At 37.5% G+C, this 26,699-nt stretch overlaps 1 protein-coding gene across 3 annotated transcripts in view; it reads left to right on the top strand.

The window, feature by feature from the left end:
- Nucleotides 1–26,699, top strand: part of GRIA2 (glutamate ionotropic receptor AMPA type subunit 2) — a 184,962-nt gene that overhangs the window by 71,702 nt on the left and 86,561 nt on the right. For all 3 annotated transcript variants that reach the window (XM_086345950.1, XM_086345949.1, XM_086345951.1), the window contains exon 3: nt 20,065–20,304. In XM_086345950.1, the coding sequence (XP_086202076.1) occupies nt 20,065–20,304 (240 nt within the window). The remainder of the gene's footprint in view (nt 1–20,064; nt 20,305–26,699) is intronic.

Below are 26,699 nucleotides of genomic sequence, written 5' to 3'. Positions count from 1 at the left end.
TGTGATCTCATTGATCAAAAACATAACTCAAACTGAAACAAACAAAATCAACTCTTATTGAGACTAGACATGTGGACGTGTATCTGCCAGATGTTTGCTAGAAGGGCTGGCTTGTGAGAAACATAGAGAGTAAAGGGAAATTATAGCCTTTCCTGGTGGCTCAGAGGTTAAAGTGTCTGCCTGCAATGCGGGAGACCTGGGTTCGATTCCTGGATTGGGAAGATCCCCTGGAGAAGGAAATGGCAACCCACTCCAGTATTCTTGCCTGGAGAATCCCATGGGGGATACAGTCCATGTGGTCGCAAAGCGTGGGACACTTTTCACTTTGAAAGTGAAAGTGTCACTCTGTTGTGTCTGACTCTTTGTGACTCCATGGACTGAATATACTTGTTCAAATTTTTTGACTTTGTGCTTGCTATTTTTGAGCACATTTTGTGTATGTTATTAAGATAAACTGTCATTTAAACTTGTGTTTCCTTATTGATTTTCAATCTGGATAATGTGTCCATTGGTGTAAGTGAGGTGTTAGCGTCCCACTAATATTGTTACTGTTGATTTCTCCTTTTATGACTGTTAGCGTTTGCCTTATGTATTTAACTGTTTGTATGTTGGGTACACATATATTTATAATTGCTATATATTCTTCTTGGATTGATCCCTTGATTATTATGTAGTGTCCTTCCTTGTCTATTGGAATATAAATGGACAGATTGGGAGTTTGGATTCACATATACACACTGCTATATTTAAAATAGATAACCAACAAGGACCTCCTGTGTAGCACAGGGAACTTGGCTCCGTACTCTGTAATAAGCTATAAGGGGAAAGAATTAAAAAAAAATAGATGCATGGATATGTGTAACTTTGCTGTACACCTGAAACTAACACAATATATTTAATCAAATGTGCTTAAATATAAAATAAAAATTAAACAAATAGATCACTGGGAGGACCAGAACATCAGTAAGTTACTAATCCTTTCGCCAGGCACTCTTCATCCCTCTCTAGCCCTGCTCCTGATATTGACGGGAAGTGTATCAGTGAAGCAGGCACACCCTTGGCATGCCTCAGAGCCAGGTGCCATGCTTGCTCACCAGATGCTAGGTCCTAATTTTACCAGGACCAACACACTAAACATGAGGAAGTCCACTGTGCTGACTTTAATTACTTCAGGTACTTGGCAGTGGGACATCCAGAGCTCTCCCTAGTACATCTGCAAAATTGCTCATTATATGCTGTTCAAAAAATGTTTCCTCTTTTAATGAACTTATATGGGTTAACGCGTATGTGCAACACATATTATAGATAGAAACCCTATCACTTACCAACAAGTAAGCTGAACAAGAAGCTCGTGAAAGCCTCAGGAACTCTGAGCCATTCAAAGTCAAGAAGGTTATCAGATCCATTATGATAGCATCCAAACAATAAGGCCATAAATAAAAAGCTCAGTCATTTTATTTGCCTGACACTTAAAAAATTCCTTTAAGTATAAATCTTCTCAGTTTTCAATTATGTTTTTTTTCAATTTTTAAAAGATTTTCCAATTTTTGAGAAGTGTTTTAAGTCAATTACTTTTCAATCATGTTTTTAAACATAGGTTTTGATCACAAAAGTTAATGTGTTTATATATATTGAAATAACATCAAATCCATATTTGGTGGGAAAAAAAAAAGGAAAAGAAAAGTCCTTCATTTGAATCAGAATCAGGTAAGATGGTAGAATTTTTTCAAGCATCATGATCAAAAGTGGCTACGGAGCTAAGGATATCCATAGTACACTGAAGGTACAGATAAACAGCAAGCAGTAAAGGGAAAGTAAAAAGGAAATAGTATGAAGTGGTAAGGAGAAAAATATAAAAAGAAGAAAAAAAGACTAATGAAATGTGCAGAAAATAGAATTTAATTTGAGAAAATGTATTGTATCACACACACTCATTTTTCATGAGTAAAGATGTGATGAATAATAAATATGCAATACCTGACATGTTGTATTGGCATATAGTTAATTAACAATGTTGTGTTAGTTTCAGGTGTGTGGAAGTGTTAGTAACTCAGTTGTGTCTGACTCTGTGACTGCATGGACTGTAGCCCACGAGGTTCCTCTCTCCATGGACTTCTCCAGGCAAGAATATTGGAGTGGGTTTCCAGTCCCTTCTCCAGGGAATCTTCCCAACCCAGGGATCGAACCTGGGTCTCCCGCATTTGCAGGCAGATTCTTTACTGTCTGAGCCACCACTGAAGCCCAGTTTCAGGTGTACAGCAAAGTGATTCAGTTATAGATATATATGTATCTATTATTTTTTTCAAATTCTTTTTCCATACAGGTTATTACAGAATATTAAGCAGACTGTGTATGTCAACCCCAAACTCCCAATCTGTTTGTCTTAATAACATAAATAAAATGTGTATAACTCAAAAGTAGCAAAAAATAAACTCAAACTTTGAACTTGGCCACCTGAGCCCAAGTTTGAGCTCTGGGGGACCTCAGAGGGCACAGAGACCTTTGAAAGCTGCCTTTTATCAGAAGCATACAGATGGCTGGTTTCACTATTGGACTTGGAAGCCAGGCCTCCAGGTGCTGCAGCTGGCATGCTTTACCCACACACTCAAGTCCCATCAGAGAACACAATGCCCAGAACTTAGCCAGAACCTAAGTCAGGCAAGAATCTGTAGAGGGAAGAGCTATGTGTATTTATGGGGAGGAAATACGTGTCCAGGAATGAAGAATAGGACTGTCTTTTGTGAAACAGCATCTTCTATAAACAGAGGTAATTCTCTTTCATTTACATGTCCAGAACCCATCATTAAAATTCACTTGAGAGTTATTGCCTATTACTGCCAGGTCTGCTGTTGCTCTCCCAAGATGATGAATGAAGCCTGAATAGATGTTATAGATTTTTTCAAGCTGCATATAATATGGGCAATGGCAATAAACTTATGACATTTCACCTCACTCAGCAAGTGTAGCACGAAGGTCAGAAAGGATAAACATTTGTTAGAGGGAAAGAAAAATGTATTATTACAACTTCGTTGTTCTCTGCTCCTGAGTGATGATGCTGAATCCTATTTAGTATTTGTATGAAAAATGGGGTAAAAATGTATGCATAAGAGAAGTGATTTCTCATAGTAATGATTTGTGGCAGAGCTATAGGGAAAATCATCAGCAAAGCAATTTATAGAAAATGTTGTTGTGGTCTGTGTGTATTATTCTTCACATTGTCTTTGAATCATTGAGTGTTTCAGGCACTCCCTGTAAACTGAGTGTCCATGCCAGGAACTGTGCTGGCTTCTGGAGTCCAGAAGCCAGAAGCTTGTCCACAGCAGTGGACAAGCAAAGGTTGCTTGTGGCTTTTAAAAGGTGGCTTTTAAAGAGATGAGCCTTTTAGAAGAGATGTTGAACTGTCAGCTCCTGAGAGTGAAATCCTTCTGTCACTTGATGGGAAAAGAAGGTGCCCCAGTATATATGTAAACTTTTAAATAAGGCCATCAATGGAAAGTAAATAGTTTTACTCCATTTCATTATGAGAAAAGGGTATTGATTTATCTAAGAAAGGGTATTGATTTTCTAAGAAAGACAATTCCATTTTTCACCTTCTCCCAAATTTTTATATAGAAACCAAATGTTCCAAAACCTTTATATTTCAACAATTGCACTTTTTAAGGAATAAATATTGCTTGTAATAAGTTTTCAGGTTTGAACAATTCCACTGAATTATATAAGACGTTTGAGATTGTGAGAATCCCTGAAGATACTTTCAAGTGCAAAATGTGTTATTGGATGTCTGTAGACATCCACCTTCCCTGGGTGACAGACAACTTCCAAGACAGAAGTTCAGGTCTTTCATTTTCAGTTGTATCCTGATCTACGTATTTTTTCAGGTTGGTAACTTCACCACGGTTCAACTTCTCCACATATAAAATACATTTTGAAAATTCCAAAGATGGTCTTCTCAGGTTCATAATTGTGGGGTTTTTTCCTGGTATGAGAAACGATAGACTAAATTTCTTAAATTCTGATAGTTGAAGAAAATATTGTTATGCTTTCAGAAATACCCAAGTATTAACAAAAATGAAATTTCAATATAAAAATCTTTGTTATACAATTAGTTGGGTTCATGTATTCATTCAACAAATATTTGATAATGTAATTGTGAAAGTTCCTGAACTGGGTTTTGCAAAGGATACAATTCATTATGCTTGGATTTATTGTCATTAACACACTTATATAGTGATTTACATTCTCTGGAGGACTTCTTGCCATACTTCTAATTTAATCTTTCAAGATTTCCTATAAGGAAGGCAGGATACAAATCAGCATCCTCATTCAGTAGATTAGGAACCTCAGGCGCAGGCTCAGTGATGCTTTTGCTAGGTGGCCAGGAAAGGATGGAGATGAGCTTCTGTTTCAAGTGATCTTACGCTGTTCTCACACTGACCCCTTCTCTCAAGGAGGTCACAGATCTCCCCCTCCCCCAACCACCACCACACATACACATGCCCACACACTCAAACACACTGTGTTTCAGGTCAAAAGGGAGGTAAAAGCAGAGTGTTGATGGAGATCAGATTCAGGGAAAACCATATTCAGTTGATGGTAAGAAGGACACTTTTCATGGAAGAACTGCTATTTTATTACATGACATTTATCAAATGCCCAGTGTGTGCCAAATATGGGCTGGACTGTGCTTGGAGATAAATAACACTTCCTTTTCTGCTTTCAATTAGCTCTCAGTTCAAGGGCAAAGGTAGAAATTTATAACTCAGGCTGAGATGCAGAAATGCAAACTTCATTAGAATCATATGTGAGAGGCATGTGACTCAGACCACACAGTGTGGGCAGCACTTGAGCTCTAGAATGTAGTTTATTCTCTAAGCACTGGGGAGACAATGATGAATTTTAAGCAAGGGGATTATATTTGCCATGATAGGAAAGAGATCTATTATAAAAGGGGCTATTTGGGAGGTTATTGCAGTGATCTAGCCAATAAATGTTGAAGGATCGTATTAAGGCAGTGTTGGCAGAGCTGGAGAGTACAGATTTGAGATGTCAGATGGACAGTATTTGGTGATTGTTTCATTCTGGGGATAAAGGAAGGCAAAAAGTCTGGTGTGATTCTCACACTCTGAAATGATAGGGTAGATTTTTTTAAACATATGAATACTTGTCCTATGGATTTGGTGAATTTTATGCTGAAGGAAAAGAATGAGTAAAATCTTGGTGCATGATTAATAAATAGTTAATATCAACATTGGTAAGAATATGGAAAATAAGAAGGCAGGTCATGAGAGACTTATTGGGCCTTAGTAGTTTCCAGCACTGTTTCAGCTTATCTTTTCTTTCATAAGGCCCCATTCCAAATTAAACAGGTGGGTAGCATGATTATCTTCCTTTACAGTTGGCTGAACTGAGACATAGAGAAATATGTATCTTGCCCAACCGAGTCAAACTAGGTAATAGCAAAGCAAGATTCAGTCCCTGGTTATTCTCACTTGTAGCTCTACCATTTTCCATCTGAGGTCAAAGCCCAAGATCCTTGGATACATAATAACTTTTCTATGATGTTTAACACTTGAGATCAATGTTACAGGATTTTAAACAATGTAAAATAATGATATTTTATGCATTTCTTTCCATTGTTTCTCTTTTTGTTTTGAGAAAACTCATAATTGAGGTGTTGAAAGAATTAAATATTATAACTAAAAATCATACTTGCAAAGAAATAAAACAATGCATGTGTGCTCAGTAATATCTGACTATTTAGAACCCAACGGACTATAACTCACCAAGCTTCTCTGATCATGGAATTTTCCAGACAGTAATACTGGAGTGGGGTGCCGTTTCCTACTCTAGAGGATTTTCTGGACTCAGGGATTGAACTATGTCTCTAGCATCTCCAGCATTGGAAGGCAGATTCCTTTACCACTGTGCTATGAAAATACAAAATTCAAAAGTTAGTCATATGCAGTGTTTGTATTATATACACAGTGTATATAGTATATTTGCTACATAATAATATACAGTATGTATTTTCTCAGTAAATAAATAGGTAGAGGGAGACAATTATAATGGTTCAGGTTTGGGAAACATTTGCACAAGGAAATGGAATTTGGCCTTGTTAAAAGAGATGATACCATTAAGAGATAGAATGTAAAAAAAGGAACAGTTGGAAGACTGATCCCTGGAGACTGTCAATTACATGGTGTTCTTTAAGAAGGCTCATACGCCAAGAATATGATTTGGAGGAAGATGAGAGAGGACATGGGAAAGAACCAAGGAAAAATAGAACTAAGGTGCAAGAAATACAAAGTGTAACACCCAAGCTTCATATAAGTAGGGATCTTATCTATCATGCCCAAAGCTATCTTCCCATATCTAAACAGTAGTCTCAGAAGTTCTTAAATATACTTGGTTAATGGAACAAGTGTAGTGGAATAAAACAGAATTGGTTATAGATGACATGAGCAGAACAAGGAAGAGTAATGAATTAATTATTCTGAAATATCAAAAATCAATGATTGCAAGAGTTATGATACCATTAGCAGAAAGAAAAAAAAAAAACAGTACAAAGACATGATTTGTAGGCTAATGTTTTCAAGGTTTTCTTACCTTTTTTTTTTCTAATGGAATTAGTTTGAGTGATATAGAATAAGAAGTTCTCCAGTGGATGATAGATTGGAATTGAGCTGTCATCTCCAGCCAGGAATATACCATAACAGGTTGAGATCAAGATAGTTTGAAATCCAGTTGAACTAACAGGAAGGCTGTAATAAACAGGTCCATTGGCAAAGAGTATGCACACTTGTTATTCCCTAAGCACAAAGGAGGAAGTAGATTGAAACCGTAGGGAACTATGGACAGTTTTCTGACACTGCCCGGTGCTTGCCCCAGCCTGAGCCTCATGCCCACTGAGGCATGCCCCACTCACCCCACGCAAGGGCAAGGGCTGCCACAGCTGAGGTGAGTGCTAGGTCATGAGTGCTAGGTCATGAGAGGTGGAGATGGCTAAGACTTGGAGTGGCATCTGAATGGGGTGAAGGCAGCCCCAACTACGTATGGTGACAGCAGGTCAGGAGTAATCTGAGACTTGGACTGGGGTTGCAACCACCACAGCCCATGCTCTGACCCACACCAAGTGTCCACGCCATCTCCTCTTGGTCCAGCACTGCTGGGAGGAGGCGAGAGTACACGCTTAGTAGGACTGGAACCAGCTCCGACCAAACTTCAGGGCTTCTGCTCCAACAACTGGGGATCTGCCTCTGCTCCCACTAAGGTGGGGTGGCCCCTGAGCAGTGGAGAAGTCCCAGCTCACACCTGGTTCTGGCTCTAGCCCATCTTTCTCCAGCCCCACCTCCAATGTGATAACTGCCAGGACACCCTGGAGAAATGTGACTTATGCTCATGTCAGACCTAGCTGTCCCCCAGAGTCACTGGGCACATGCAGGCTGCACAGGGATGCTCCCACACAAGAACCTCCATCAAGACCAGGGTAGATAACTGTTTCATCTATCTATCTCTTTTCCCTAGAGACAGAAAAAATTAAGCAGAATGAGAAGACAGGGAAGTTTGTTTCAATCAAAAGAGCAGGAGAAAACCCCTGAAAAACAACTAATGAAAGAAATAAATAATTGTCTTATAAAGAGTTCTTAGTAATAAGAATATTAACTTAATTAGGGAAAATAATAAACTGAGAATTTTTAAGGGCTTAGAAAGAAAGTGTATATAAAGTAAACAGAACCAAAGAATACAATAACTGAAATGAAAAATACACCAGAAGGAGATGACAGCAGACTAGATGATACAGTAGCATGCATAGGTGATCTGGAAGAAAGAAAAAAAAGAGGTCATCCAAAAAGAAAAAATAAATGAGAACAGTTTAAGGGACCTCTGAGAGAACATTAGGTATTGTTTATAGTCTAAAGTTCTCAGGAGAAAGAGATTGAAAATGTACTTGAGGATATTATGGCTGAAATTCTCCAAACCAGAAGGAAACTGATATTCAGGTATAGGAAGCACAAAGCATCCCAAAGTAGATGAACAAACAGACCCACACTAAGACATAGAATTATTAAAATGGCAAAAGTTAAAGAGACAGCTCTAAAAACAGCAAGAGAAAAAGTCATATATGAAGGAAACCCCATAAGGTTATCAGCTAATTTTTCTGCAAAAACTCTGCAGGCTAGAAGGGATTGGCATGCTTTAGTTAAAGTGCTAAAAGAGAAAAAAACTACAACCTAGGATACTCTACTTAGCAAGATTATCATTTAGAATTGAATGAAAGACAAAGAAGTTTTCAGACAAGCAAAAATTGAATTTGTCAATATTAAACCAAACCTATGGGGAAACAGTGGAAACAGTGTCAGACTTTATTTTTCTGGGCTCCAAAATCACTGCAGATGGTGACTGCAGCCATGAAATTTAAAGACGCTTACTCCTTGGAAGGAAAGTTATGACCAACCTAGATAGCATATTCAAAAGCAGAGACATTACTTTGCCAACAAAGGTCCATCTAGTCAAGGCTATGGTTTTTCCAGTGGTCATGTATGGATGTGAGAGTTGGACTGTGAAGAAGGCTGAGTGCCGAAGAATTGATGCTTTTGAATTGTGGTGTTGGAGAAGAGTCTTGAGAGTCCCTTGGACTGCAAGGAGATCCAACCAGTCCATTCTGAAGGAGATCAGCCCTGGGATTTCTTTGGAAGGAATGATGCTAAAGCTGCAATGCCAGTCCTTTGGCCACCTCATGTGAAGAGTTGACTCATTGGAAAAGACTCTGATGCTGGGAGGGATTGGGGGCAGGAAGAGAAGGGGATGACAGAGGATGAGATGGCTGGGTGGCATCACTGACTCGATGGACATGTCTGAGTGAACTCTGGGCCTTGGTGATGGACAGGGAGGCCTGGCGTGCTGCGATTCATGGGGTCGCAAAGAATCGGACACGACTGAGCGGCTGATCTGATCTGATAAGAAGTGTGAAAGGGTCTTCTCTAAGTGGAAAAGAAAAGGCTGGAACAGGAATTAAATATCTATAAGAAAGGAAAAAACATCCCACTAGTAAAGGGAAATATATAAACAAAGTCTGAGGATCAACCACTTAAATAAGCTAATCTGAAAATTTAAAAACAAAGAATTGTAAAATCATATACACTTCTTATACACTTCATATACACTTATTATAATTGCAATAAGAAGTGACGGGATGAATGTGAAGGTGTTAAATATAACATAAAAAGACACAGTGTGTATGAAGGAAGTAAAAAATGTTGATCTTTTAGAATGTGTTTGAACTTTAAGTGACCAGTAGTTTGAAACAAATAGATATAGTTATAGATCAACATCTGTGAACTCCATGGTAACCACAGATCCAAAACCTATTACTGAAACACAAAAACTAAATAGAAAGGAATGCAAGCACATCTCCAGACAGTCATTAAACCACAAGAGAGTAAAGTGAAAGGAGAAGAATAAAAAGAGAAAATGAGACAAAAACACAAAAGAAGTAACAAAATGGCAATAAGTACATAACCTTACAGTAATCACTTAAATGCCAATGAACTAAATACTTCAGTCAAAGGACATGGGCAGCTGACTAAGTAACAAAACAAGCTCATCTGTGTGCTTCTTACAGGAGTCTCATTTCGGAGCTAAAGACATACACAGACTGGAAGTGAGGAGATGGAAAAAGAAATTTATACAAATAGAAATGACAAGAAGGTAGGTTTAGCAATCCTCAGATCAGACAAAATATACTTTTTTAAAAGTCTATAACAAAAGCCAAAGAAGAACATCATAAAATGGTAAAGGGATCAATACAAGAAGAAGATATAGCACTAGATATAATAAATATGGACTTAATACAGGAAAACATAATATATAATGCAAATATTAACAGACATAAAGGGAGAAATTGAAAATAATGAAATAATCATAGAGGATTTTAATGCCTCACTTGCTGCTGCTGCTGCTGCTAAGTCGCTTCAGTCATGTCACTTACATCCAGACAAAAAATAAATAAGGAAGTAGTCATCTTAAATGACACAGACCACTTGGACTTAATGAATATTTGTAGGACCTTCCATCCAAAAACAAGAAAAAACATTCCCTTCAAGTGCACAGGATATGCTCTCCAGGATAGATCACATGGTAGGCCACAAAACAAACATTCATGAGTTTAAGAAAATAGAAATTGCATCAACATTTTTCCTGACCATAATGGTATGAAACTAGAAATCAATTACAGGAAGAAAAATGAGATAATTGATGCTTTCAAACTGTAGTTCTAGTGAAGACCCTTGGACAGCAAGGAGATCAAACCAATCAATCCTAAAGGAAATCAACCCTGAGTATTCATTGAAGGACTGTTACTGCAGCTGAAGCTTCAATACTTCAGCCACATGATGAGAAGAGTCAACTCACTGGAAAAGACCCTGATGCTAGGAAAGAATGAAGGCAAGAGAAGAAGGGGGCAACAGAGGATGAGATGGTTGGATGCCATCAGGGACTCAATGGACATGAGTTTGAGCAAAGTCTGGGAGATAGTGAAGGACAGGGAAGCCTGGCATGCTGCAGTCCATGGGATTGCAAAGAGTTGGACACAACTGAGTGACTGAACAACTGAAAATCTGTTGCTTATCTACATGCACTAGTAAATAACTATCAGAAAGAGAAAGCCTGAAGAGAATTCCATTTTGAATCAACTAAAAAAAGGTAGGGATAAACTTTACCAAGGAGGTGAAAAGACTTATACTCTGAAAAATAGAAAACATTGATGAATAAAATTGAAGATAATACAAAGAAGTGGAAAGATATCTCTTGCTCTTGGATTAGAAAATTAATCTTGTTAAATGGCCATTATACCCAAACAATCTACAGACTTAATGCAATTCTTAGCAAAATACCCAGGTCATGTTTTACAAAACTAGAAGTCCCACATTGCCAAAGCAATCTTGAGAAAAAAGAACAAAGCTGGAAGCATTACATTCCCTGACTTCAGATTATACTACAAATCTACAGTAATCAAAACAGTACAGTACTGGCACAAAAAGAAAAAAGAAATATAGGCCAATGGAACAAGATAGAGAGCACATAGATAAATCCATGCACCTATGGTCACGACTGAGTGACTTCACTTTCACTTTTCACTTTTCTGCATTGGAAAAGGAAATGGCAACCCACTCCAGTGTTCCTGCCTGGAGAATCCCAGGGACAGGGGAGCCTGGTGGGCTTCCGTCTATGGGGTCACACAGAGTCGGACACAACTGAAGTGACTTAGCAGCAGCAGCAGCATGGTCACCTATCTATGACAAAGGAGGCAAGAATATACAATGGAGGAAAAGTCTCTTCAAGAAATGCTACTGGGAAAACTGGATAGGTACATATAAAAGAATGACATTAGAATATTCTTCAATACCATACAAAAATAAACTTAAAATAGATTAAAGGTGTAAATGTAAGACTCCTTGAAACCATAAAACTCCTTGAAGAAAATGTAGACAGAATATTGTTTAATGCATATTGTAGCAATATTTTATTCTGTTGAACTCCTAACACCGTGGAAACAATAGGAATAATAAACAAATAAGAACTAATTAAACTTAAATGCTTAATTAAAAGATAACTTACAGAATGGCATAAATTATTTGCAAATACTATGACTGACTAGGAGTTAACATGCAAAATATTTAAACAACTCATACAACTCAATATCAGAAGACAACCTGATTTAAAAATGGGCAGAAGACATATAGAATAGGACATATAGATGGCCAATAGACACATAAAAATATGTGCAACATCACTAATTATCAGGAAAATGAAAATCAAACTGAAATAAGATATCACCTCACACCTGTCAGAATGAAGATCCCCCAAAAGTCTACAAATAACAAATGCTGAATAGATGTGGAGAAGAGGGAACCCTGTACAGTGTTGATGGGAATGTAATTTGTTGCAGCCACTATAAAGATCAATATATAGGTTCCCCAAAACACTAAAATAGCAATACTACATGATTCAGCAATTCCACTCCTGGATATATTCCAAAGAAAATGAAAACACTGATTTGAAAAGACATATGCACCTTAATGTTCATAGCAGCATTATTTAAAATAGCCAGGATATGGAAGTGACCTAAGTGTATGTGCATGCATGCTCAGTCATATTCAGTTCTTTGCAACCCCATGGACTGTAGCCTGCAAGGTTCCTCTGTCCATGGAATTTTCCAGATAAGACTACTGGAGTGGGTTGCCATTTCCTCCTCCATGGGATCTTCCCAACCCAGGGACAGAACCAGCATCTCCTGCATCTCCTGCATTGCAGGCAGATTCTTTATCACTGAGCCACCTGGGAAGCCAGTCTAAGTGTCTATCAACAGACAAATGGATAAATGTCACACACACACACACAGAGACACTAAAATATTACTTAGCCATAAAAAGAATGAAATATTTCCACGTGCAACAACGTAGATGGACCTGGAGGGTAATATGTTTTTAGTGAAATAAGTCAGCCAGAGAAAGAAAAATACTGTATGTTATCATATTTGGAATCTAAAAATTAAAACAAAGGAACATATATAAAGAACAGAAACACACAGATATGGAGAACAAACTAGTTACCTGTGGGGAGAGAGAAGGGTGGAAGTCAAGATAAGTGTAAGGGGTTAAGAGATATAAACTATTATGTATAAAACAAGTAAGCAACAAGGATGTATTGTACAGGGAAATACAGTCATTATTTTAAAATAACTTTAAATGGCTACTAAGTAAAGTGATCTCATCTTAGTATTCTTTTTAGTATTCACGGCAATCTATAGATTCAGTACAATCTCTATCAAAGCACCAATGGCAGTTTTCATAGAACTAGAACAGATTAATTTTTGTATGGAAAAAGAATAAATAATAATAAATAAATTCAGAGAGTCCAAGAAAACTACATATGAGAAAAAATTATTAGATTTAATGATTAAGAGATCTTAAGGAAGATTTCAATAGTAAAATTGGGGTCAATGTTTACAAGGACATCCTGCCAAAAACTGTGTGATAAAAGATGAGAGAGATTTTCTTTGGTTTCCAGATTTTGAGGTCAGGCTTGTTTGGTGATGCAGCTTTCACACGGACTTGTGCAGACTTCACACAAGCTGCAAAGCACGGTTCCTGCTTATGAAGCAGACTACAGATTTCATACCAGTCAATGACAATTTATAAATGTAAAACATGTTGAGCAAAAACCATCAGGCTCTTTTATTCTCCCTTTCTACTAAATAATCATGCAAGGTTCTCCAGGCTGTATGGAATATAACACATTAGCAGTACCAATGAGCAGAATGACCCAAGAGAAAAAGATATGAGTTGGATGCTCCATCAGAATTGTTATTGACTTTTATCATCTGGGCTTGTAATAAAAAGCAGAGTAATCAGCAAGTTACTTATACGCAGGAGATTATAATTTCTGCTGTTTGACCTAAAGTATCTTTAAAAAGGATTTGCCTTTGCTGAGTTTCTCAAAGTTGATATTAAATATTTAATTAAAGGCATACTCAGAGCATCTTTACCTAATATTTTACATTCAGCTTGGAATTGTAAGGCATAAATAAAATTCTAATGCTATGTAGCATAAGAATTCAAAAGTTTATAATAGTGTTTATATACAGAGGGTAGTTGTGTGGGTCATGAATCTCGATGTGAAACTGGGAGCTTTCTCTTCCTCTCCCTCCAGAGGTGGCACGGGAGAAGGTGACTATATGGGGTGCAGTATTGTCTAACTTATTTTAATGCCCCTGAAGCAACAGGGGTGGACCTGGAGATCATCATATTAAGTAAATAAGTCAGACAGAGAAGGAGAAATATCGTATGACATTTCTTATATGCGTAATTGGAAAATAAATTATACAAATGAACTTATTTACAAAACATAGAGACTCACAGACTTAAAGAACTGTGAGTTGTTATTGTTGCCAGGGAAGGATAAGGGGAAAGGACAGTTAGGGAGTTTGGAATGGACATGTACACACTGCTATATATAAAATAAAGAACTAGCAAGGACTTACAGTATAGCACATGGAACTCTGCTCAATGTTATGTGGCAATCTGGATGGGAGGGGAGTTTAGAGGAAATGGATGCATGTATATACATGACTGAGTCCGTTTGCTGTTCTCCTGAAACTATCACAACACTAATCAGCTATTGTTGTTCGGTCGCTCAGTCATGTCGGGCTCTTTGTGACTCCATGAACTGCAGTATCCCAGACTCCTCTGTCCTTCACCATCTCCCGGAGCTTGCTCAAACTCATGCCCATGGAGTCAGTGATGTCATCTAACCATCTTGTCCCCTTTTGTCCCCTTCTCCTCCTCCCTTCTTTTTTTCCAAGCATCAGTGTCTATTTCAATGAGTTGCCTCTCTGCATCAGGTGGCCAAAGTATTGGAGCTTCAGCTTCAGCATCAGTCCTTCCAGTGAATATTCAGGATTGATTTCCTTTAGGATTGACTGGTTTGATCTCCTTGAAGTCCAAGGGACTCTCAAGAGTCTTCTCCAACACCACAGTTCAAAAGCATCAATTCTTTGGTGCTCAGCTTTCTTTATGGTCCAACTCTTGCATCCATACATAACTACTAGAAAAACCATAGCTTTGACTACATGTAAAATTTTAAAAAATTAAAAAAAATAGAAATGTGTCTTTGAAACTGTTTCCAGAGCTACGATACATTACTTAAATATTGTCTTGATAGTAAGTCTTCCTTCTTTCAGAATAGATATGTTAGGGAAATGACTGAATTTTGGAAGATTGCTAGGAAATAAGGTAGAGATGAAAATGAGTAATTTTGTTTCTAATCAAGGAGGAGTCCTTTCAAAGTAGAGCACTCATATTCTGGGGTACTATGTTGGTGGGCTCTTGTATCAGTGTAGTATTGGGGAGAAGATCAGTATCATTAATAGCATGCAAACACTCTGATACTTTGGGAGTGGAGTGTTAGGAACATAGCACTCAGTGTTTCTTGTTGAGATGGTCTTGCAAATTGGGTAAATTAAACACTTTAGCTCAAGCCAACATTCTGACTGAGTCCTGGGTATAAATTGCAATGTCATCTTATCATGCTTGGGGACAGGAACAATGACAGACATGAGGTCAAGGGAGAGGAGCTGTGTTAACTAAATGGGGCTCATTGTGTGTGTGGTAAAGGGACACCAGGAGAGGAAAAACCTAAAAAATAGAGGGTATGGGCAAGTGGACAACTGAATATGTGTTATGAAGAGATGGAGGACAAGAGGGGAGGTTAAGAGGTGGCTGAATAGTCAGGAGGGAGTGGCCATGGTTCTGCAATTATGGCCACTGGGAAATCAGCTGAACTGCCTGGAAAATCAGCTAAACTGCCTGCACTTTTTGCAAGTACCTCCTGAGTTAGTGAATTGTCATTTCTGATGAAGTCTTGTGCAGCTTTGCATATTGTTGGACCAGTGCCAGGTGTTTCCAGATGGTCATGATAACCAGGAGGTCCCTTGACAACTTACTCCAGAGTCTAAAACAAATGGAAAATGAAAGGTAATGGCTCCTTATTCAGACTGTGTATTCAAACACTGGCCTCTTTTACCGAGTGATTCACTGAGAATGGATGAGGAAGCCTCATTAGTAAATCATGTTGCCTGATATTCCTATAGTATTTAGGTGATATGCCAGTACTTTGCAGGAAATGAAATAAAATAGATCCAGAGAGAATTTTAGAGCAACTTCTCATTTTTATGTCTTGTGGAATCAACAATTTCTGAACAAGCTTGAGATTTAAGATATACATGTCAGTACACATACATATATGTATAAAATAAATCATGGCAGAATTTGCCTAGATGGGTTTTAATAGTGAAAGGGCTTTTTCATGTATGTGAGCAATGAGCAGAGTCAGACAGATTAAAGGTGGTTTTCCAGTTCTGTACTCAGACCAGGACAGAACTATAAGTGTGAATATGTCAGGAATCTCATCTTTGCTTTATATTAAAGTTTTAAAATAAATGTAAATAAATACACACTGTTATTTTCTGAGATATATTAGTCTGTTGTGTAGAAAATCGGTAGTAAAGATGGCGATTCATACATTACACAGACCTAGACACATTACACAATGACATATTATACCTAAAATCCCAGAAAATGTGAAATGAGTTGAAGACTAATAAATATTTAAAGGAAAATAGGAATATTTGATGAATAAAGGCCACTCAAAGAAATAACTAATTAATCTGGCTTTCCTTTCACTTCATATCACACAGTAGTCATTAGAAATTATTGCCTATCATGTATTGATTGCCTGCAATTAGCTATTATAATCTTTGGCAACTTTCTTATTATTAAACAATTATCTTTACTTATGAAAATAAATAATACTTTTATTTATGAAATAAATCTACTTTTTCTATGGATCTTTTTTTTTGTGACTAAATTAAAGTGAAATATGATAGTATTGGCTTTATCCTTTAAATGAAGTTTAATCAATGTAAAAGGAAGTTTGGATAGCTGACTTTCATATTTTGGATTGAAATAAACTTTGAAATTAAAAAACATCAGTTATTCATCCACTCAAAGCATGTAGTTGACCTAAATTTGTTGTCTTAAGTGCTGGAGTCTATGGTTTGTATTGTGTGTTGCAGGGGTTAGTCTTGGACAAAGGAACCCTACTTCTCAGAAAGATAGGATTAAATTTGTGTTTCAAAAATTATTCTGGTTAAATTGTGGAGAATTGAATGAAAGGGGCATAACTGGATGAAGGAAGAACACTGGGTAGGTATTCCACTAATCTGAGTGAGAAACACAGTATTATCCATTAATAAAGAGTGTGGACTCTGAATCCCAACTGTTTGGGTTTCAATACAGCATCTCTCATTTACTAGATGTCTGACTGGTTAAGTCACTTCGTCTTCCTACATTTTAATTTCCCTATCAGCAATTTGGAAATAATAATAGTTCCCATTTTGAGGGTTATCACGAGAAATAGGTAAGTTAATGTACCATACCAGGCCACAGGGCAAGCACCAGGTACATAACATATGCTGTTAGTGAACTGGATGGAGTAGAGAAAGACATCAGGGGACAACCTTGGAGTACATTTAGGTATTCGAATGACCACGACTTAGTGATGGTCTGACTGCAGGGGAGGGTTTGGGAGAAGGTTCTTCACTGAAATACAAGTAACAGTAGAGAACAAGGTATTGTGGGAGTGACGGGGACTTCCCAATAAAATATTGTATTTTTCCTTCTAAGAATGATTCTAAACCAAAGCATTTTGATAATATTTTGTCTCATGTGAAGTAGACACATGCATATATTAAATTCATGCGAAAGGTTAAAAAAGGTTAGGAGTTCTGAGCTTCATTCAGCTGCTACTTGACTCAGTCTCTGAGGGCGAGAGATGTCCTTTTTGGGTGACATGTGTCTATGCGTGATGCCAGGCCTGCTTCTATCTTCTCTCAAAGAGGTTTTGGTCAGCATGGGACTTTTCATAAGCACACCAATTGTGTAGTATAAAAGCATTATTAGCACAATAAAGCCTTTTAAAAGAATCAGCTAATATAAGGAATGAACTCTCATGAATATATATAAATCCCAGATAATGGCAGTTAGTTCTTCTTACAATTAATGATTTTTACTTGTACTCTTGTTTTTTATAAAGCTATCCTAAAGTATGTTTACATTTACATAGGCTGTTAACTAATAATGTACATGTTTATTTTTTTCTTCCAGTTCTGAAAGTGTTAGTTGCTCAGTCATGTCCAACTCTTTGAAATCCCATGGACTGTAGGCCACTAGGCTTCTGTCCATGAAATTTTCGAAGCCAGGATACTGAAGTTTGTAGACGTTCCCTTTTCCAGGGGATCTTCCTGACTCACAGGTCAAGTCTGGGTCTCCTGCTTTGCAGGCAGGTTCTTTACCATCTGAGCCACCAAGGAAGCCCTGTTTTATGGAGATGTAATTGACATACAGCACTGTATGAGTTTAAGACAGACAGCATAATGATTTGACTTACGTATATCATGAAATGATGACCACAGTAAGTTTGGTGAACATTCATAATATCACATAGATACAAAATAAAAGAAAAATGTAAAAATTTTGAGATGAGAGCTATTAAGGTTTACTCTCTTAACAACTTTCATATATAACATTCTGCAGTGTTAATTACATTTACTGTGTCTTATATTACATCCTTGGGCTTTCCTCGTGGCTCAGATGGTGAAGAATGTACCTGCCAATGCACATGGAACAGGTTCGATCCCTAGCCAGAAATATTCCCTGGCAAAGGGAATGACTAACCACTTCAGTGTTCTTGCCTGGAAAATACCATGGACAGAGAAACCTGGTGGGCTACAGTCCATGGGGTCACAAAGAGTCAGGCATGACTGAGCGACAAACACTTTCACTTCACTTCACTTCATATTACATCCCTAATACTTCTTTATCTTATAACAGTAATTTCATACATTTGACTCCTTTCATCCAATTGTCCCTTTCCCCACTCCTCAGCTCTGGCGACCAGAAATAGAATATTTTTTTTTTATGAGTTTGTTTGTGTTTCATGTATAATTGACCTACAGTGCTATGTTACTGCCTGGTGCACAACATAATTCCTTATTTCTGTATATTACAAAATAATCACCATGATAAGTCCATCTGTCACCATACAAAGTACTATTGACTATATTCCTCACAATGTACATTTCATCCCTATGACTCATTTATCTTGCAACTGGAATTCGTACCACTTGATTCCCTTCACATATTTCACTCATCCATACCCCTTATCCCCACCCCACTGGTGATCATCTCTTTATTCTCTGTATCTGTTTCTGTTTTGTTATATTTACATAATTGTTTTGTCTTTTAGATTCCACATATAAATGAAGTCATACAGTATTTGCTTATTTCACTTAGCACAATATGCTTTAGGTCTATCCATGATTTTCTTCTTTTTTTTTTTTTATAGCTGAGTAATATTTCCTTATATGTATACACACCACATCTTCTTTACCTACTTATATGTTGATGGTCACTTATGTTGCTTCCATGTCTTGGCTATTATGAATAACACTGCTGTGAACATTATAGGGGTGCATTACTTTAGAAAAGTACCCAGAAGTAGAATTGCTTGATGGTAGTTCTACTTTTAATTTTTTGAGGAATCACTGTAATGTTTTACATAGTTGCTGTACAAATTTACCTTCTACTAACACTGTGCAAGGATTTGCCTTTCTCCATATATTGCCAACACTTGTTATTTGTTGTGTTTTGATGATGCCCACTTTAATGGGTGTGAAGTGATGTCTCATTGTGGGGTTTGATTTACATTTCCCTAATACTCTTGCCTGGAAAATCCCATGGACGGAGGAGCCTGGTGGGCTACAGTCCATGGGGTCGCTAAGAGTCGGACACGACTGAGTGACTTCACTTTCACCTTTCACTTTCATTCATTGGAGAAGGAAATGGCAACCCACTCCAGTGTTCTTGCCTGGAGAATCCCAAGGACAGGGGAGCCTGGTGGGCTGCTGTCTATGGGGTCACATAGAGTCAGACACGACTGAAGTGACTTAGCAGCAGCAGCGGCAGCAATATTAATGATGTTGAACATCTTTTCATGTGTCTGTTGGCCATCTGTATGTATTCTTGGGAAAAATATCTACTCAGGTCCTCTGCCACTTTTTAATTGGGTTGTTTTCATTTTTTGTTGAGCTATATGAGTTATTTGTATATGCTGGATATTAACCCCCAATCAGATATATGATTTGCAAATTATCCTCTCCCATTCAGTAGGCTGCCTTTTTAGATTTGTTAATAGTTTCTTTCACTGTGCAAAAACTTTTAAGTTTGATATAGTCCCATAACCAGAATTATTTTTTAATGCTTTATAAATCTTTGTATTTCTCAAATAGAGTAAGTCTTCATAAAGTTGATGAATTATCAGCTCTCTCTCTGTTTTAATTTGTTGATTCTTTTGTGTATTATATAAAATGACATTAGCTTCAAGCAAATGCATGTGATTGTATGCCAATTTCAATGACTTATCTTTCTATTTCCCCTGTTCTTCTAGTCTGCTCCCAGTTTTCAAGAGGAGTCTATGCTATTTTTGGATTTTATGACAAGAAGTCAGTAAACACCATCACATCATTTTGTGGCACGCTCCATGTGTCCTTCATCACTCCCAGCTTCCCAACAGATGGCACCCATCCATTTGTCATTCAGATGCGACCGGACCTCAAAGGAGCCCTCCTCAGCTTGATTGAGTACTACCAGTGGGACAAGTTTGCCTACCTCTACGACAGTGACAGAGGTAAGCGACAATGCCTCTCTCTTTTTGTAATGGGTCAAGTTCAATGCCCACACATCATATCCATACTTACAAATGATATCGAGCTGTGTGAGTATATTCCACGGGTGCGTGCATGCTTAGTCACTTCAGTAGTGTCTGACTCTTTGTTACCCTATGGGCCATAGCCTGCCAGTTTCCTCTGTCCATGTGATTCTACAGGCAAGAATACTGGAGTGGGTTGCCACACCCTCCTCCAGGGGATCTTCCCAATCCAGGGATCGAACTTCTGTCTTCTCCATTGCAGGCAGATTGTTTACTGCTGAGCCACTGGGGAAGCCATAGTCCAAGGGTAACTTGTCTTAACTATGCTCTGAAAATGAAATGCAATTTGAACTAGGAAGCATATTTAGAATAAAATAAACAAAAACGTTGTGGATGTACAATTTATAGAGATAGATTGTGTTCACATAATGCCTGTAAGAACAGCCCTTTCTGATATCAGCAGCTCAGACCTTAAGAGGACTATATTTCCAGTCCAAGGTGAGTGAAGTGACTCCTTGGAAACTAGTGTAAGTAAGATCTGAGTAAATATGCAAATAAGAACATCTAAAAAATATATAAGTATTACATATTGCCCCATGAAAAAGTTTGAACAGGCAAGGATGGTTGTTATTAACCTTGCTTTGTAATGAGATTCCTAAATCTTAGAGACATTGAAAGACTTTTTCATGATTCATTCATGTGTGGTTCAGCTGAACTCAAGTCTTTTGATACCACAGCTTTGTCACAAGTCTCTGTGGTTACTTATGAGGAGATGGTTTGGATTAGCATGCCAATTAGAGTCTAGGCTCATTATGCTAGTTTTTATTTTGGGGGTGAGAGTACTTGCTTTGTGTTTCCCACATCATTTATCCTGAAGTTTGGTATTAGCAGACCTGATTAACCTTACATGTCATAGAATTCTAGGTATTGCTAACCATTCCTGGGTCTGTGATTCAGCTTCAATGGGCCTGTGTACTTCCTAAAATAGTATGAACGCTTTGTGTACGTGGTCATAGGTGATTTTTCTCAAAAGAGTATCCACCACCAAACTCGGAAGTATTGAGGACCACCATTGCCAAAATACCAGCCTGTTCAGGGAGCAGCGTGCTTTAAGGGTTCAGGGGAAAGCCAGAAGCTTATTCCTACCAGGAGAAGGCACCTTGCTTTCCTGCAATGACAGTGGAGCCGGGAGCCAGGCACCAGCCCTTCTCCAGGATCAGTTTGCAGACGTTGACTGCAGCAACCAGAGCCTAGTGTCAGGTTCTCTGTCCTGGTCTCCAGTCCTGAGAGTAAGAACACTCTGTGGGAAAGTCAGTCATCACTATACAAACTGAGCAAGTTTCTTCCTGCTTTGAGAAGGGAGAGCTTTGCTCTACCCATGGGGAATGAAAAACTGAAACACAGAACTGTTTAGAGTAAATACAGATTCCAGTGTGCTGGGTTGCTCTGAAGTATCCTTCTTTTTCATGGGATAAAGGGCTTAGCATCTTGCCCTCTGCTGACTCTTCACTCTTGACCCCTCTTCTAGGATTTCTACCATCTAAATGACTTTTATTTCTAGCCACTCTTCTGTGTCCTTGTCAAGTCTCCAGGCCCATGTGCTCATCCTTCATCCTTCCATTTCTGTACTTGTTTCTCTTCAATCCATTTTCTATAAAGGAGCCAGAAACTTTGAATGCTTTTATTAATTTCTTTAAATTTAGTCATTGCTTTATATTGGGGTACAGTTGATTTACAATACTGTGTTAGTTTCAGGTATACAGCAAAGTTCAGTTATATGTATACAAATATCCACTCTTTCAGACTTTTTTCCCACATAGAATGTTACAAGATATTGAATCGAGGTCCCTGTGCTACATAGTAGGTCCTTGTTGTTTATCTATTCTATATGTACTAGTGTGTGGATATTAATCCCAAGTGTCTAATTTATATCTCAGTCTGTTTACCCTTTGGTAATCATAAGTTTGTTTTCTATGTCTGTGAGTCTGGTTCTGCTTTGTAAACAAGTTCATTTGTGTCATTTTTTTTAGATTCCACATATAAGTGATATCATATGATATTTGTCTGACTTATTTCACTTAATATGACAATCTCTAGGTCCATCCATGTTGCTGCAAATGGCATTATTTAATTTAATTATATATTTATATATAATTTATTTAATTATATATATATTTATTTAATTTATTTATTTATATATATTTATTTAATTTAATTTAATTTAATTTAATTAATTTAATATAATTATTTAATTATATACATTTATTTAATTATATATATATACACCACATATTTATCCATTTTTCTATAGATGGACATTTAGGTAGTTTTCATATCATGGCTATCGTAAATAGTGCTGCAATGAACATCAGGGTCCATCTTTTTGAATTATGGTTTTCCCTGAATATTTGCCCAGGAGTGGCTTCTCAGCTGGCTCAGTGGTAAAGAACCTACCTGCCAATGCAGGAGACACAAGAAACGTGGGTTCAATCTCTGGGTTTGGGAAGATCCCCTGGAGTAGGAAATGGCAACACACTTCAGTATTGTTGCCTGGAAAATTCCACAAGGATCCTGGTGGGTTACTGTCCGTGGGGTTGCAAATAGTCTGACACAACTAACGACTGAGCACAGCACATGCCCAGGAGTGGGATTGTTGGATCATATCGTAGCTCTATTTTTTGACTGTTTTATGTGCTTTTCTGGCCACATTGCTGAATATACTCCAATGACTCTTCATTATAATGAAGATAAAGTTAAAAATTACTAACATGACTTTAGGGTCTTATTAGTATTTGGTTCCTGCCTATTTATACTATGGTCTTGCTCATCTACCAAGCTAAACCCATTTCACTAACATTCTTTCACTTTCTCAGATGTACCAAACTCTTTCACCTCAAATCTCTGCACATTCTCGTAAAAATTCTGCTTAGGTCTCAGGTTATATAACATTCCCACAGAGATGCATTTAATATTGTTATCTTCTCTCAAAGTAACCTCTTTTTTTCCTATAGTACTTATCACAATATACAATTAATATTGATGTTCATTCTTTCACCCAAGAATTAAGCTTCTAGTCTGTTCTAGGAACTGTTTAATCATACAGATTTTAATCTCTTTGTTTAAGATCTGTCTATATGCACAGGAAGCCAATGCCCTGGCAGTAACCACTATACTTAACTGTACATACAGTGCTTAAGATAATGCTGGAACAGAGTTGATAATCAATAAATGGGGTTAATAAAAGAATGAGTTGAACATCTGTGTGTTTTGAGATGATATTAGAACCTGAATCCTGCTTGCTAAATCAAAGGATCAGAGATGAATTCTCCTTTTTGATGAGGTGGAAGGTGGCATTTTATCTTTAGGGACACACTTCACCCTCTCTACTGCGCCCTCTAGTTGACAATGAACTTTTGAGATAATTCAAGGAGACAACAGCTGATATAAATAGAAAAAGAGAAACTCTAGTATTTGAAGAGAGAAGAAAGACAAGCTCTGGGAAATAAAGGATCAGATGATGAGGATAGACTTATGTACTTGTGAAAAGAACCTGAGACATTTAAATGATTTTATTAACACTTTAGAAATATTAAATGAAATTGAAATGAGATAATCTCCAATCATTAAATTATACAAATTGATTTGAGTTCAAGTGCAGCCATAGAGAGGTCACCATTAGAGTGATATTATTAAGTAGTTGTATATTAAAGTCAAAATTGACTTTGTGGATACATTTTCAAGTTATTTTCAAATGGATACTTATGTTTTAATGTGGAGTATTACAGTGGCCTTTTATCTGAATCTGTTTTCAGAGATAAATGTGTAAGACTCAAAATACTGGCAAAAGACTTGTCCTTCATGTAATGTTTTACTTGTCTTATAGAAATGGGATGCTTGCTCTCTGATTTTTCCTTGTTAATGACAACTGTTATAACTTTGCTGTTGTATCACATTTTAAAATGTTTATTCATACATTTATTTCATGTTATGTTCCCTCGCCCCACCAGTTGTAGACAAAGGAAGACAAAGATGCATCCTGATCTTTGTGCAGATCTTTGACTATTTCAGGTTTACTTGTGATTGGGGTGCCATGTGACCCCTTAGAACTGCTGGAATCTACTTTTATCCAAGCTATGTGGCAGTAGCCTGGAACTCCCTGTTACCCGAGCATCCTTCCTAAAGCTCCAGAAAGAGTAGCTAGATGGATTTTCAACATATTTGAGCTGTAGGGTATTGGGGTTACCTATATTAATGCATTCAATGTAGGTTTTTCTTTGGATACATATATATTAAATATGAACCAGAACGTGCTCAAAATGTGGTTTTTATTTATTGGGTTAGTGTTGATAAAATAAGGTAATACATTGCTGTAGACAGTAGGTAAAACCAGAACTAATGATTTATAACTTGGTTTTACTTTTGAACCATACTGTTTTTCCCTGAAAGAAAGGCACATGGATTCCAGTTCTAAAAAAGCACTATGCATAGAATAAAAATGCTTCCAAATTATAAATTTCTTTTACCATGTTCCTGAGAAAGTCAGAGAGGGAAATATATGTTAATCTAATCTGGTCTAGGCATGCTGCTTTGATTTAGTGACTATAAATATTAATTTCTGTGCCTGAAAGATGAATAAGGGCAGTGAATTTTAAATGCAACAAAGAAAATATTTTTAAGAAAAAAGACATGGTCTGAATGAAATAGAACTATTTGCAGTAGTCATTTTTAATTCCACCCATAAATGTGAAAACTCAGATATTTAAGGGGCTTCCTAGGTGTCACGACTGGTAAAGAACCCGCTTGCCAATGCAGGAGACATATGAGACATAGGTTCGAACCCTGGGTTGGGAAGATCCCCTGGAGAAGGAAACGGTAACCCACTTCAGTCTTCTTTCCTGGAGAATCCCGTTGACAGAGGAACCTGGCAGGCTACAGTCCATAGGGTCTCACAGAATTGGACACAACTGAAGTGACTCAGCATGTACGCAAGACATTTAGACTTCACTTGTTCAGGGGCTGTAGGTTTTTCTATAACTTTGTCACAGTATTATGAACACTAGCTCAAGATGAGACTGTTAACTGCTTCTAGTAACACTTGGAGAGAATATTTAGGGAGATTGTCAGCTTATGAATAGGTTATACAGCTATAACTAATCCAGCAACAGTTAAGCACATGAAGAAATAATACAGTAAAGAAATAAGTAATAGTACTTTAGCCATTCTTTTTTCTGTCCAGAAATCTGAGCATTTAGTAGAGTATAGAACTTTATTTTAGAGTTCTATAATATTCTTTTTTTTTTAATTTTATTTTATTCTTAAACTTTACATAATTGTATTAGTTTTGCCAAATATCAAAATGAATCCACCACAGGTATACATGTGCTCCCCATCCTGAACCCTCCTCCCTCCTCCCTCCCCATACCATCCCTCTGGGTCCTCCCAGTGGGGGGCTTGCATTAGCCCCAAGCATCCAGTATCGTGCATTGAACCTGGACTGGCATCTCGTTTCATACATGATATTTTACCTGTTTCAATGCCATTCTCCCAAATCTTCCCACCCTCTCCCTCTCCCACAGAGTCCATAAGACTGTTCCATACATCAGCGTCACTTTTGCTGTCTCGTACACAGGGTTATTGTTATCATCTTTCTAAATTCCATATATATGCGTTAGTATACTGTATTGGTGTTTTTCCTTCTGGCTTACTTCACTCTGTATAATAGGCTCCAGTTTCATCCACCTCATTAGAACTGATTCAAATGTATTCTTTTTAATGGCTGAGTAATACTCCATTGTGTATATGTACCACTGCTTTCTTATCCATTCATCTGCTGATGGGCATCTAGGTTGCTTCCATGTCCTGGCTATTATAAACAGTGCTGCGATGAACATTGGGGTACACGTGTCTCTTTCCCTTCTGGTTTCCTCAGTGTGTATGCCCAGCAGTGGGATTGCTGGATCATAAGGCAGTTCTATTTCCAGTTTTTTAAGGAATCTCCACACTGTTCTCCATAGTGGCTGTACTAGTTTGCATTCCCACCAACAGTGTAAGAGGGTTCCCTTTCCTCCACACCCTCTCCAACATTTATTGCTTGTAGACTTTTGGATTGCAGCCATTCTGACTGGTGTGAAATGGTACCTCATAGTGGTCTTGATTTGCATTTCTCTGATAATAAGTGATGTTGAGCATCTTTTCATGTGTTTGTTAGCTATCTGTATGTCTTCTTTGGAGAAATGTCTATTTAGTTCTTTGGCCCATTTTTTGATTGGGTCACTTATTTTTCTGGAGTTGAGCTGTAGGAGTTGCTTGTATATTTTTAAGATTAGTTGTTTGTCAGTTGCTTCATTTGCTATTATTTTCTCCCATTCTGAAGG

The sequence above is a fragment of the Bos grunniens genome, chromosome 17 (assembly GCF_055505025.1).
Source record: "Bos grunniens cultivar Pamir isolate PY7600 chromosome 17, Bosgru_T2T1.0, whole genome shotgun sequence".
Taxonomy (NCBI): domain Eukaryota; kingdom Metazoa; phylum Chordata; class Mammalia; order Artiodactyla; family Bovidae; genus Bos; species Bos grunniens.
This window is presented reverse-complemented; position numbering and strand designations above follow the sequence as displayed.